Source organism: Lithobates pipiens, unplaced genomic scaffold (genome assembly GCF_037356315.1).
Source record: "Lithobates pipiens isolate NorthernLeopardFrog02 unplaced genomic scaffold, aLitPip1_a1.2 Scaffold_1, whole genome shotgun sequence".
NCBI classification, from domain to species: Eukaryota; Metazoa; Chordata; class Amphibia; order Anura; family Ranidae; genus Lithobates; species Lithobates pipiens.
The window spans coordinates 39958642-39971347 of NW_027507685.1; the positions used below are offsets into that span (position 1 = coordinate 39958642).

The 12706-nt window shown below is 45.8% G+C and overlaps 1 protein-coding gene across 5 annotated transcripts in view; it reads left to right on the forward strand.

The window, feature by feature from the left end:
- Nucleotides 1-12706, forward strand: part of ATP11C (ATPase phospholipid transporting 11C (ATP11C blood group)) — a 219053-nt gene that overhangs the window by 114739 nt on the left and 91608 nt on the right. For all 5 annotated transcript variants that reach the window (XR_013277047.1, XM_077489893.1, XM_077489767.1 and 2 more), the window contains exons 8-11: nt 1288-1335; nt 1854-1918; nt 3865-3946; nt 11466-11616. Coding sequence is in view for 4 of the 5 variants with exons in the window: in XM_077489893.1 (XP_077346019.1) it covers nt 1288-1335; nt 1854-1918; nt 3865-3946; nt 11466-11616 (346 nt within the window). In the remaining variant the exon portion in view is untranslated. The remainder of the gene's footprint in view (nt 1-1287; nt 1336-1853; nt 1919-3864; nt 3947-11465; nt 11617-12706) is intronic.

A 12706-nucleotide genomic window follows, 5' to 3' on the forward strand; every position in this document is an offset into this window, starting at 1 on the left:
TGTTTCAGCAGGCAGGAGCAGCAGCGAGTCCCGGGAAAACTACCGTTCGCATACAGACACAGTCACGCTCATACGCGTTTCGTCATCACGTCTTCGTCGGTGGGCATGATCTTTTCTTTTCATCTGGGGACTCTGTTGAGCACTTTTCGCGTTTTATGAATTATCGGCTTGGGGACTTTATGGACTTTTTGTCTCCCTTTTAAAACTTTTATTTATAAGGTTTTATTATATATATATATTTGCGGATTATTAGATTATTAGCGCTGTTAATATAGTAGTGCTGTTTATGACTTCGGTTGAAATATTATTGCTATATACATATGTGTGTAGATATACAGGAGAATAATGGATTTCTTTTTTATTTATTTTTATTGTCAGATTTAATCCAGTTGTTTAAGTGGAGTGTGGAAAATAGATGTTTGAAAAAATATTCTTAGTGGAGTTTTGCATTCGTGCAGAATTTTTACAAAGTTTTCCACTTTAACAACCAATTTTGACCTGATATATCCACATACCATTGTAATTCAAATTATTATGAATGTTTGAAGTGCAACTAATCACGTACCTGATGCTGGAGACCAATGGAGAGAGGGCTTCCCTTGCGGCTAAGCTCCAGGCTCCCTTGATGGAGCAGGCTCCAAGAAGCAGGGGTTGCCTGCTGGAGGTGCTTGCAGAAATGCTCTGCCTGGAGTGTTCTCAGATGAGGTGCCCAGGTACTCAGATGAGACCCCTAGGATAGTGTCTGCAGACAGGTGCACCGTGGGAAGTAGCAGGATTCAGACGGAGCAGGAGTCAGGAAAGAAGCCCGTTCAGGTCAGGTACTGGGTATGGGCAAGAGCAAACGTGGTCAAGTGGGTACCCAAGGTCATACACAGAATAGCAGGATAAGACAGTCTGTTTAACAAGCCAAAGTCAGATCAGGAGGCAGGCATAAGATGGGTTCAGCGGCAACCTGAGTCGGTAAGGGGTATCCACAGATGCAAGTTAACCCATGAACAAACGCACTGGAGAGCCGAAGATCAACTAACAATCACAGAGCAACTGGCTCCCTTATAAAAGCCGTTTGGTGCCAGTTCCGTCCGGCCATGTGTCAGCATGCACCCTTTGTGCCTGCCGGCGTGCATGCATTCGGTCATGTAATATACTGGTAGGAATGCCAGGTCTTCGTGATCGTCTGCTGAGGATAGAGTCCTGACAGCAACATTTGTTGTTGTTATTCATTGATTTCTACTTTTTGTATTTGTGTGACCTTGCTGTATTTTTACCTGTTGTTTTTCTTTTTTCCAGGTATGTTGGAAGAATGAACATATACACTAACCAAGAAGTTAAAGCAAGGTAGTGCTCACCTGATCCATATAGAACCACACACTGACTTGCTGGTCAGTCCTAAGCTGCTATGCTCACTGGACGTTTGTAACATGGCTTTTAGAGCATCTGGCATTCTATTAGTTTTTTTTTCTGCCTCTAACCGCCCCTGCATGTTAGCCTATGTATCAATGCACACGTAGGTGTTTAGAAGAAGGGGCACTTAGAGGCAGGGAAAAAAAACATTGCCAGCATGTCCAGGAGCAGAGGTGTTTTGGCAGAAATTTTTTTTGGACTCCTGTAAACACGTCTAAATGAGCGTTAACACTCTTAATGATTATGCTTAATTAAATTATTATTTTGGTCAATGAAATTAATCTATTCCAAGCGCTTGAGGCACCTAAACATGTTACGTGCAGTTACAAGCGTCAAGCATTTTTTCTACCAAACCACTGCTGCCAGGAGGAAAGGCAAATGTCCTGTGTGCATGAGGCCTTAGAATCGTACCTGGCTTTTTTCCTCACAATGTTATTGTTTTTCTGTTTTAGGTCTTTGGGACCAGAAAATTTGCTGCTAAAGGGGGCAACTTTGAAAAATACACAGAAAATTTATGGTAAATGTGGCTCAACATTTAAACATGTATTTTTTTTCTCTTAGACACAGGCGTTGGTTAACTCTGTACCCAGTGCAGGGCTGTTTTTTTTTTTTTTTTTTTTTTTTTTTTTTTTTTTTTTCTTCCCCAGGACAGGTATACACGGGTTCTGTGCGCATCCCCATGCCGGTTTCTAATTGAGGTCTTTTGGGACAAGCAGCTGCACAAATATAGAAGCTGTCTCCTAATGTGACTTGAGAGTACATGCATTCCGAGACCCACACCTGTATGTCATATTGGGATACGGCGGCTGCGTCCGTGCAGTCACGTTTCACAATAGAAAACAAGGGGATTCCGGCGCTAGGATGCATGCAAATTCTGTTCTTCTCCATGCTGGGAAAAGACAGCCTTATATGGGGCACAAAGCTAATAACCCCTTGTGAATTTGTGAATGGATCTTACTCATCTGTAGATATTTGGACAGATCTGTCTGCATCACTGTCCTCCTTCCCCAACCAATATCTTGTGTCGCCTAATTAATGTACATTACTATGCTGTGCACAGACACTTCTGGCATCCAGCTTTTTTTCAGGTAGAAAAGTCCAGCCAATCGGTTTGAATAGTTTTCCCTAAATGTTACATCTATGAACACCTTTTAGATTTTTGACAATGGAAGCTTTGTTCATAGGCTGCTATAGGTGAGGAGTTCTATCACTTATGGTGGATACTGGATAATTTTATGGATCAGTCCTGGGTTTGCGATTGGCAGCGTTCTCCTGCAGCATACCATGCAGTTATGCTAGGTGAAGCATGAATTTAAGCAGTTCTTATACCTGTAGGTGTCGTGTAGTTTTATTGCCAGCCTATGGCTTTTTTTTCTTTTTATGCACTAAGCCTTAGCCCTTGTACACATGGTCGGACATTCTGATGGAAAAACACGGATAATCCGACCGTGTGTGGGCTCCATTGGACTGTTTCCATCGGAATATCCGACAGACAACATTTTAGAGCTAGGCTATAAAATTTTACGACAACATGATCCGATCGGACTTTGTCCGATCGTTAGTAGAGAATTCCGATCGGACAAAGTTCCACGCATGCTCAGATCAAATTACAAGACCAAAACTATTGGCTACTAGCCTGAACGTAGTCCCGTCGTAAGGAAATATCGTCATCACGTTCTGAACGATCGGATTATCCGACAACTTTGTCCGACCGTGTGTATGCAACACCAGTTTCGGACAAAATCCGACGGATTTGGTTGTCGGAATGTCCGACCGTGTGTACAAGGGTTTAGAATGCAATAATAAATTCTCTTTAAGGCTAGGTTCACACCGGAGCGATTCGGGAACGCCGCAAATCCGTGGCGTTTTCCCGCATCGCATGCCTCCCGCCGGCAGTTCACACTGCCCTATGCGGACTGCTGGGAGTGTCAGTGAAATGTTAATGACACCCCCAGATCAGTCCGCATATCGCAGTGCGATCTGCAAACTCGGACAGGAATCGGATCGCATGGTGTGAACACCCATGCGATCCGATTCTGCTGCGGACCAAAAAAAGGGTCCTGTGCAAGTTTGCGGCGGGTGCAATGCGAATTCAGCCATACTATCTGTATGGCTGAACTCGCATCGCACAGAGATCGGATGTGATTTGCAGTGCAGTGCGGTGCGAATCACATCCGGTTCTCGCTGCCGCGGCGGTGTGAACCCAGCCTTACAAGTCTGACTGCACTTAAATGTTTTGAGAGTGGGATAAAAAACAAAATTGGCAGTTTTAGACTTTGGTGACAAATATATTTGTCAGTGTTCTGTTTTGTAAATAAATAGCATGTTTACTGCTATTAATTATTCGTTTGTACTTGTGTGTGTATGATGGAGGGAAGGCTTATCTACAAAGTAGTACAAAAAAAGAAAGGAAACCCATTTTTCCATGTTATATTATCCATATCCTCCTTTTATGTTTTGCAGGTGTTGCAGTGTATACTGGCATGGAGACCAAAATGGCTTTGAACTACCAAGGAAAATCCCAGAAACGATCTGCTGTTGAAAAGTAGGTCTGGTTTTATAAACAGCTTTTCTGTAGTTTATATTATTTGTTCCCATGTGCATTGCTGACATTTTGTTTGTATGTGTAGACAGATAACATAGTTGCAGCATTTCCTCTGTACACTTTCAAGGCCAAGGTTGCTTGCCTTTTGAGATTTTTAGCAAAATAATAGTCTTCCGAGTTCTTCTTAGTTCAAGGACAGCTAATAAAAAGTCTACCATGATGATGTAGTCCTTTAGTTATCACGTTGTATGTCCCACCAGGGCATTGTAATGTAGTGAAACTCAGTGTTTTAGCTGCTGGCCCCATTCTTACATTGTTTCAACAGTAAAATGGAGAAGATGATTACTTACGGTGAGGCAATATGCATGCATACTGTGTACTTGTGTTTAAAGTGGTTGTTAAGCCACTATCTCATCTTTTATATCATCCCCTCTGTCAGATAAAAAGCTGTATCCTAGTGTCTGTACTATATAACAAAAAAAGCAGATTTCTACCTTTTTTCACAGCATCGCCCAGCGATCACATGACTCCAGGCTCTCTGCTCTCCCCGTCTGATAGCTCCAGTGGGTGGGGGTGATATTCCCCGACTCACGTCAGCCAGGGAGGAGAGAGCTTGGAGTCACATAAACGCAGGTAGACATCACAGGCACTAGGATACAGCTTTCTATCTGACAGAGGGGATGATATAAAGATGAGATAGTTTCTCTTTTGTTAGTTGACGGACACATTATCTTTATCTTGACCTTAGGGTTATATCGCTCCTTTAGGAGAGGACTAGGCAGAAAGTGTTAAAAACAGCAACACTTGCACAGTACCACCCAGGGGGCGGTCTTACTGGCTATAACCCCTCACACTGCATCCAGCAACACTTTTTTTCTGCCTAGTATAGGAGAAGGACCTGGCTCCCGATGGGACCATTGATCCTGGGAATTTTTTTCTTTTTTCTGCATTTTTGATTCCTGTGATCTACAATCAACAGCCGGGCTGGATGAAAAGCTGGATAATATAGATCCTTGTAGCCTCCCCAGCCTGGCCATTGAGCGTGAGCAGGCCCTATCTACGTGCTGGGTCGGCCATGACATGCCCCGTCTGATCGAGGGGCGGCCGGTGAGATATATGCTCCAGGGCACACATATGACCGGGCTGCTGCTGTCTGTGTCAGTGTGCCGTGGCCGACAGCCCATACTGCTTGGGTGATGGGTCTGTCCGTGGAATGCGTCCAGCAGCCCCTGCAGGAGGGGTAAAAATGGTTCCATCTGTCTTGGTAGGATGAAGCAGCTGGGCATTCTCTGGGAGGTCGACTAGGTGGTCTCTCACTCTCCCTTTCTTCTCTCCCTGTCCCTTCCCTCCTCTCCATGCTATGGGCCGCTGTGTGACTGGACACATGGGGGTGCGGTGCATGTACCTGGCTTGGGGTCCTCCGGGGGGGCTCTGGGTCCTGGTAGAGGGCTGCTTTGGGTGTTGTGGGTCCGGTCCTCCTCTTCCTGTTTCTGGGCCACAGTGGGGTGTTTGTGCTGTGTGTGACATATGGGGAGACCGCCACATGCTCTGTGGCCATTTTCCTGGGGCTGCAGCCATTTTTTTGTAGCCACAGACAGTTTTTGCCTTTTCAGACATTTTATGGTAGTTCGGCGGCCATTTTCTCTACACCCTCAGGCGTTTTTGCTGAGGCAGCCGGTGGCCATTTTCTAGTAGCCTCAGGTTGTTTTGCCTCTAGAGCTAGGTGCTTGTTTCCTTCTTGAACAGCGTGCTTTTCACACAGACACCTCATGGATGACGCAGGGGAGAGGGGACATTAGCAGTACCTGGGTCAGGTTGATGAGACCTGCGGGGGGCCCCTCAGTCTGCGGTAGCTAGGAGGGTGGAATTTTGTGTCACTTGCCTTAGGTCCCTAAGGGGTGACAGGCGAGTGTGGGTCAGCATGGCGTCGGAAGCTGTCGCTTCTTCCCCAAACAACCCTGTTATTGCAACTGGTTCCCCTGCAACTGTGATGCATATGGACGCTCTGTCAGCTTTCCTGGAGGCCTTTGTTGCCAGGGTGGAAGCGGCGTGCTGGCGCAAGGGGGGTAAAAAACTCCCCCTCCCCCCACCGTCTTCTGGGGAAAGCTCTGATTCAGACTCGTGACTGTCACAAACTATGAAGGACGGCCCCTGTTCTGACGTATCGGAGGATGTGGACCAGGACCATTAGGACAGTGAGGATGACTCCGTGTCCGGGTCAGCGCAGGAAAAGGCGATTGTAGGAGCACTTATTACAGCGGGGCGGTATACCCTGAAAATGGAGGCTACGGCGGGGCCTCTACAGAGGTGTCGGCCCCTTTTGGGTCCCACAAGCCGGCCCGCACTGCTAAGGTGTTTCCTTACCCAACTTATTTTGATCAATTTATTTACAAGGAGTGAGGAAAACTGCAGTGGGCCTCTTCAGTCCTGAAACGCATGGCGGTGCGTTGCCCCTTTGAGGAGAGTTTCCTGAAGAAATGAACATCTCCGATTGTTGCCCCTCCGGTATCCAGGTTAAATAAGGCAACCACAATTCCGGTGCAAGCGACTCCAGCTTTCAAGGACCCTGCCGACAGAAGGGCCGAGGCGGTTGCCCGGTCCATGTTTACGGTGGTGGGGTCAGCATTGCGGCCAGTGTTGGCCACAGCCCTGGTGTCAGACGCTTACTGAATGGGCAAAATTGTTGCAGTGCGAGTTGGAGAAGCAACAGGCTTCTCCAAGCCTTAAGTATGTCTGTCTTGATGTGGCCTTAGATACGGCCCCCTTGCTTTCTAGAGCCTCTGCATCAGCAGTAGTGCTACGTTGCTTTATTTGTCTGAAATGCTGGTCTACGGACGGCAGGTAAGCGTTCCCAGTCTGACAAGGTGCCTGCTGAGGGACAAAAGCATCCCTGGTTTCACAAGCCAAACAAGTCTGCGAGCAAATCTGTTACCGCATGAAGGTTTGCCCCTGCACGACTCTCGGATGGGGGGTCGCCTTCGGGAGTTTGCAGCTCAGTGGACCTCCCTACTTTACGACCAGTGTGTCTGCGAACTGGTTTCATCAGATACAAGATAGACTCAGCAGCGAGGGATCGCAATCATGGGTTACCTGGATGACCTCCTTCTGAGAGCAGCTTCTGCCTCAGAATTAAGGGAGGATGTGGCAAACACTATACAAACTCTTTGGGAGTTTGGTTGGGTACTGAACCTACAGAAGTCGGTGTTGGTGCCGACTCAATGCCTGGAATAACTAGGCTTACTTCTGGACTCCTCAGAGGCGAGAGTCTTTCTCCCTTCGGACAAGCTGCGGCAAAGTTGTGGGTGTCCCGCAGGTGGTCATCACTGCGTTTTTTGCATGCGAGTCCTGGGTCTCATGGTAGCCACTTTGAGGCGGTACCGTATGCTCAATTCCACACTCGAGTCTTGCAAAAGGAGATGCTGTCAAAATGGGACAAATCTCCGTTGTCCCTGTATTGTCAAATTCAGGTGAGCCAGCTAGTCGGGGATTCCCTGCTCTAGTGGCTGAGGTCGCCGTCCCGGTCCAGGAAGACGTTCCTTCCTCTTCATTGGATGGTGATCACAATGGACGCCAGCCTGACTGATTGAGGGGGGGGGAGTTTGGGGCGTACGGTCAGCCCTTGCTGGACCCAGGAAGAATCCTGCCTTGCCGATTAACGTGCTAGAACTCCGGGCAATCAGGCGATGCCTCTCCATATGGTCACAGAGGCTGCAGGGGTGTCCAGTCAGGATCCAGTCAGACAACACCACCGCCGTGGCGTTGTCCATGTCAACCATCAAGGAGGAACAAGGAGCTCGGTTGCAGCACTGGAGGTTGCTCAGGTGCTGCGTTGGGCAGAGCGGCACATGCCAGCTGTCAGCCGTGTACATTCTGGGCGTAGAAAACTGGCAAGTAGACTACCCAAGTCGTCACATGCTGAACCAAGGGGAACGGTCGCTAAATCCGGATGTATTTTGGCTCCTTTGCCTAAGGTTGGACATGCCAGATGTGGATCTCCTGACTTCTCGACTCAATCGAAAGGTACAGAGGTTTTTTGCCAGGTCAAAGGATCCCTGGGCGGATGTGGCAGACACGTTGGTGGCTCCATAGGGGCATTATCGGCTAATTTATGCTTTTCCCCCCACCCACTCCTCTACCACATCTGCTTCGCAGAGTGGAGGCCAAGGGGATTCCGGTAACTCTGATTGCCCCAGATTGACCTTGGCGTCCGTGGTACGCTGACGTAGTACGAATGGTGGCGGATGTTCCTTGGCGACTGCTGATGCAAGAGGACCTTCTGTCGCAAGGTCCAATACTTCACCCTGCTTTACCGTCACTGGCTTTAACGGCATGGGTGTTGAAAGCCAAAGAAAAAACAAACAGAAAAGCGCCACTCAGTAAAAGGTGTTTCCATAATAAAACATATATCTGTCACTTACATCGGACATGCAGAAGGTTGGGCACACACAGGAGTAAAGATCTTTTACACTTGAGAAAGGAGCGCGCTGGCTCTGTACGAGTCCCACGCATGCTCAGAAATGCACTGTGTTCCCCTTGCATCTCTGACGTCACACACCGCCTCCGCGAGCCGCTCTGAAGTCCACCAGATGCGAGACTCAGCCGGGCTCTCCCCCAGTGTACCGCAGTCATATTCACATTCATATTTTTATTATGGATTAAAGCACCTTTTACTGAGTGGCGCTTTTCTATTAGTTTTTTTAATTTATGTCTTGAGCTGGCTTCACTCCAGAGAAAAGCAGCCTTCTGTGGATGTGCATACATTATCCCTTGTCCGTTGAGCAAGACCCAGCATTTTGGACTTATTATATACCTGTGAGTACCTTGTATGTGACTTTAAAACAATTTTTTGCTGGACAGTTGTCTTATGAAGACCTATTACTGAGATTCATTTTCTTATTCAATATATTCAGTTTAAATAAGCATGCGATTCGATTAACTGAGCGCCATTGTTCCTTTTTTCTTTTATATGGCTGTTGAGCCAGGTGCTAAGGGACTGAGGTCTGTCGGATTCTGTAATATCCACTATGCTGAGGGCACAGAAGTCATCTTCTCGGAAGATTTATCATTGTACGTTGAAGGCCTACATCTCCATGTGTGAGGAGATGGGGTGGAGTCTGCACACATACTCGATTTCCAAGATTCTGCTGTTTTTGCAGGGAGGAGTGGATCAGAAACTTGCCTTAAGCACCTTTAAGGAACAGATATCAGCTTTGGCTGTCTTTTTTTTCAGCGACCTTTGGCGACACACTCATTGGTGAGTACGTTTGTTCAGGAGGTTCGACGTGTGGCCCCTCTAATTCGACCACGACTACCTCCTGCCATTTAAAAACATTAGGGAGATCCCCTTACACTCACTCTCTCAGAAAGTAGTCTTTCTAGTCTAGTCTAGTCTTTCTAGTAGCTATTTCATCTGCCAGGAGGGTTTCTGAGTTGGCGGCCTTGTTTTACAAGTCTCCCTACTTGATCCTCCATAAGGATAAAGCGGTGCTGCGTCCGCAGCCTTCGTTTCTGCCCAAGGTTGTTTCGGCCTTTTATCTAAATGAGGACATTGTGCTTGCATCCTTATGTCCTTGGCTGTCACACCCCAAAGAGGTGGCTTTGCATTCCTTTGACATGGTCCAGGCTCTGCGGGTGTATCTGTCTGCTCTTTTTCGGAGGTCGGACTCGCTGTTCGTACCGGTGGCTGGTCCAAAGAAGGGACTGGCGGTCTCATCGGCCACCATTTTTCGGTGGATCAGACAGATTGTGGTTCAGGCTTATGCCATAAGGGGGCGGGTGCTTCCCTTTCCTGTCATGGCACATTCTGCCAGGGCAATTGGTGCCTCTTGGGCTTTCCGACATCAAGTGCATGTTTCCCAGGTGTGTAAGGAGGCGACCTGGTCGTCCGTTCACACTTTCAGAAAATTTTACAAGGTTGATGTGAGCTCATCTTCGGATGCTTGCTTCGGCCACAGGGTTTTGCAGGTGGCTGTTTAAGGCTGCAACTCCTCCATTGAGGAGCTCTGATTGTTATGGGTGGATTTATTTTCTTGCTGTTGCCACCCCTCGTTTCTTAGACACTGCTTGGGGACATCCCTAAGGTCAAGATGAAGATGCTGTGTCCATCAATGAATGAAAGAGAAAATAGGATTTTTGTACTCACCGTAAAATCCTTTTCTCTGAAGTTCATTGACGGACACAGCACCCACCCCTCCTATTTATGTTTGTACTGCTTTTGACAAACTGAGCTGCTGGATGCAGCGTGAGGGGTTATAACCAGTAGGACCACTTCCTGGGCGGTACTGTGCAAGTGTTGCTGTTTAACACTTTCTGCCTAGTCCTCTTCTAAAGGGACGATATAACCCTAAGGTCAAGATGAAGATGCGGTGTCTGAACTTCAGAGAAAAGGATTTTACGGTGAGTACAAAAATCCTATTTTTGAAGCAGCAAGGAGAGGAGCAGAGCAGCGCTAGTGAGAGCTGAGGAGGAGGAGGACAGAGGAATACTGGAGGAGAGCTATAGATAGCAGCCAATGACAAAGGCATGTACTCTGACCAGTGTCCCTGATATATTGTGGTCAATGTACAGAGGTGAGGGTAGAAACTGGCAGGATCAGCCAGGTGTTACAGGGGGACAAATGATACAGCACAAGCACTGTGCTGCATAACATGCTTTAAAGGATCAATTTTTTGGGGGGGGGTTAACAAATGGTTTAACTCTTTCTAGCCCCACCAGTGCTGGGTGATCCTTTACTATTGAGTACAGTGAATGTGTACATGCAGCTGAAAGAGAAACCATACAGACTTGCAGTCGCTTACTGATCCTTTACTATTAGGAGTACAGTGGATGTGTACCTGCAGCTGGCAGAGAAATCGCACAGTTCTGCCATCGCTTACTTGTCCTTTACAATTATGAGTGCAGACATTATACACGATAGTAAGGAATCAATCAGCGCTGCCAGAACAGTGTGAGAACCTGTAGTTGTAGTTGCATTATCACCTTCTAATAGGACCTGTTCATCTTGCTGCACCCTGCATCCCCCCACAGAGCCAGCTGGAGGGGGGAGGACACACAGGGAAACACTACTATTTGTAATTTTGCAGAGCAACAGGTTACTGCTGCTCATTGTTGTCAGTTCAGCACATTGCTGAGCAAATGGGAATACCCAAGTGTGTGTGTGTGTGTGTGTGTGTGTCCAGTGCAGGTGGTGTTCATGCACAAAGCTCACTGACGGGGCTGAGGAGGAACAGTGGAGATGTCAGTAAGTGACCATGTGTCTGCTGACAGAGACAAGTGTGGCCAATCAGACTTGACAATGTATTCATGACCTTCCAAGCAACGTCAGACAGAAGTAGGTGGGACATGCTGTCAATCAGCCTAGCTCAGCAACCACAACATAGATCAGAATGGGTCCAAGTGATTATATGCACTTGGTCCACTGTAGGATCCAACAAGGATTTGTAAGTTGTGTTAAAAAAAAAACTACATTTTGTAACTTTTTTTTGATCTATTTATTTTTAATGTTCTCTCTTTGTTTCAGGTCAATTAATGCGTTTTTAATAGTCTATTTGTCCATCCTGCTGTCCAAAGCAACAATTTGTACTACACTGAAGTATGTATGGCAGAATAATCCTGCTAATGATGAACCGTGGTACAATGAGAAAACTCGCAAGGAGAAAGAGTCATTCAAGGTAGATTGTTTGTGTCATTTTCCATATAGCAGTTACATGTGCTGGGCTGTAGCATCCAATATGATGGTCCTCTCTTCTGTATAACAATATAGAAGTGACCCCTAGTTAACCATGGGTGTTCTGCATTTGTTTGGATTTAGTGGTGAGTTGTTATATGTTTTGGCTATTTATTAAATGTGTGTGTGTGTTTTGTTCCTCATAATGTAAAGTAAATTAATAGGTGGAATTTTGGTCTAATAGTCTGTGTGACTCTTTTTTAATAGGCCTTATCGTGTATCAGGTAATCTCTCACCAGGGTTTGTAGCATTAAACGGGTAATTTAACCTGCCAAGATACATTTAACAAAGAGTTGGCATATTTGCAAAATCATGACGTTTATGCAGAATGTTTATTGTCTTGCGTATTACTGACAGATATGCCCAAACCCTCTAAAGCTGAAAGGCAGTATGAAATGCCTGATGATGACAGTGGTATCATTTCTGTTTGATATGTAACTTAGGACTTCAATCCATTCCCAAGCAGTCAACTCAGGTTTTAGCAGCCCCGCAGTGAAATGTATATATTCATTTGACATTCATATACTAAGGATTTTTTACCAGGACCCATGCAATTTGTATGTTTAAAAAAATAAAAAAATTTTTATCGTACATCATGGGACACAGAGCCACAGTATTTACTGTATGGGTTAGCTTTTATTTTGATCATGGACATATCAACTTAATTTTGGCAAGACATCCCTGGATTTAGTAGATGAACAGGAGGGATATTGGGGATTTTTTTAGGTGCAGAATGAATTGCAAAAATATCAAATATAATATTTAAAAGTTTTTTTTTATTTATTTTTTATTTAGAAAACCAAAATAAAACATTGTTAAAAAGTATAACAATTAGCAAGTAAAATAACACATGATGACCTTCCCATCTTACAGTACTGTCTTGATAACATTGTGTTGCATTGTACTTGCTAATTGTTATACTTTTTATATTTTTTTTTTAAATAAAAAACATTTTAAATGTTATTTGATATTTTTACACTATATTTGATATTCTGCACCTAAAAAATCCCTAATATCCCCCCTGTTCATCTACT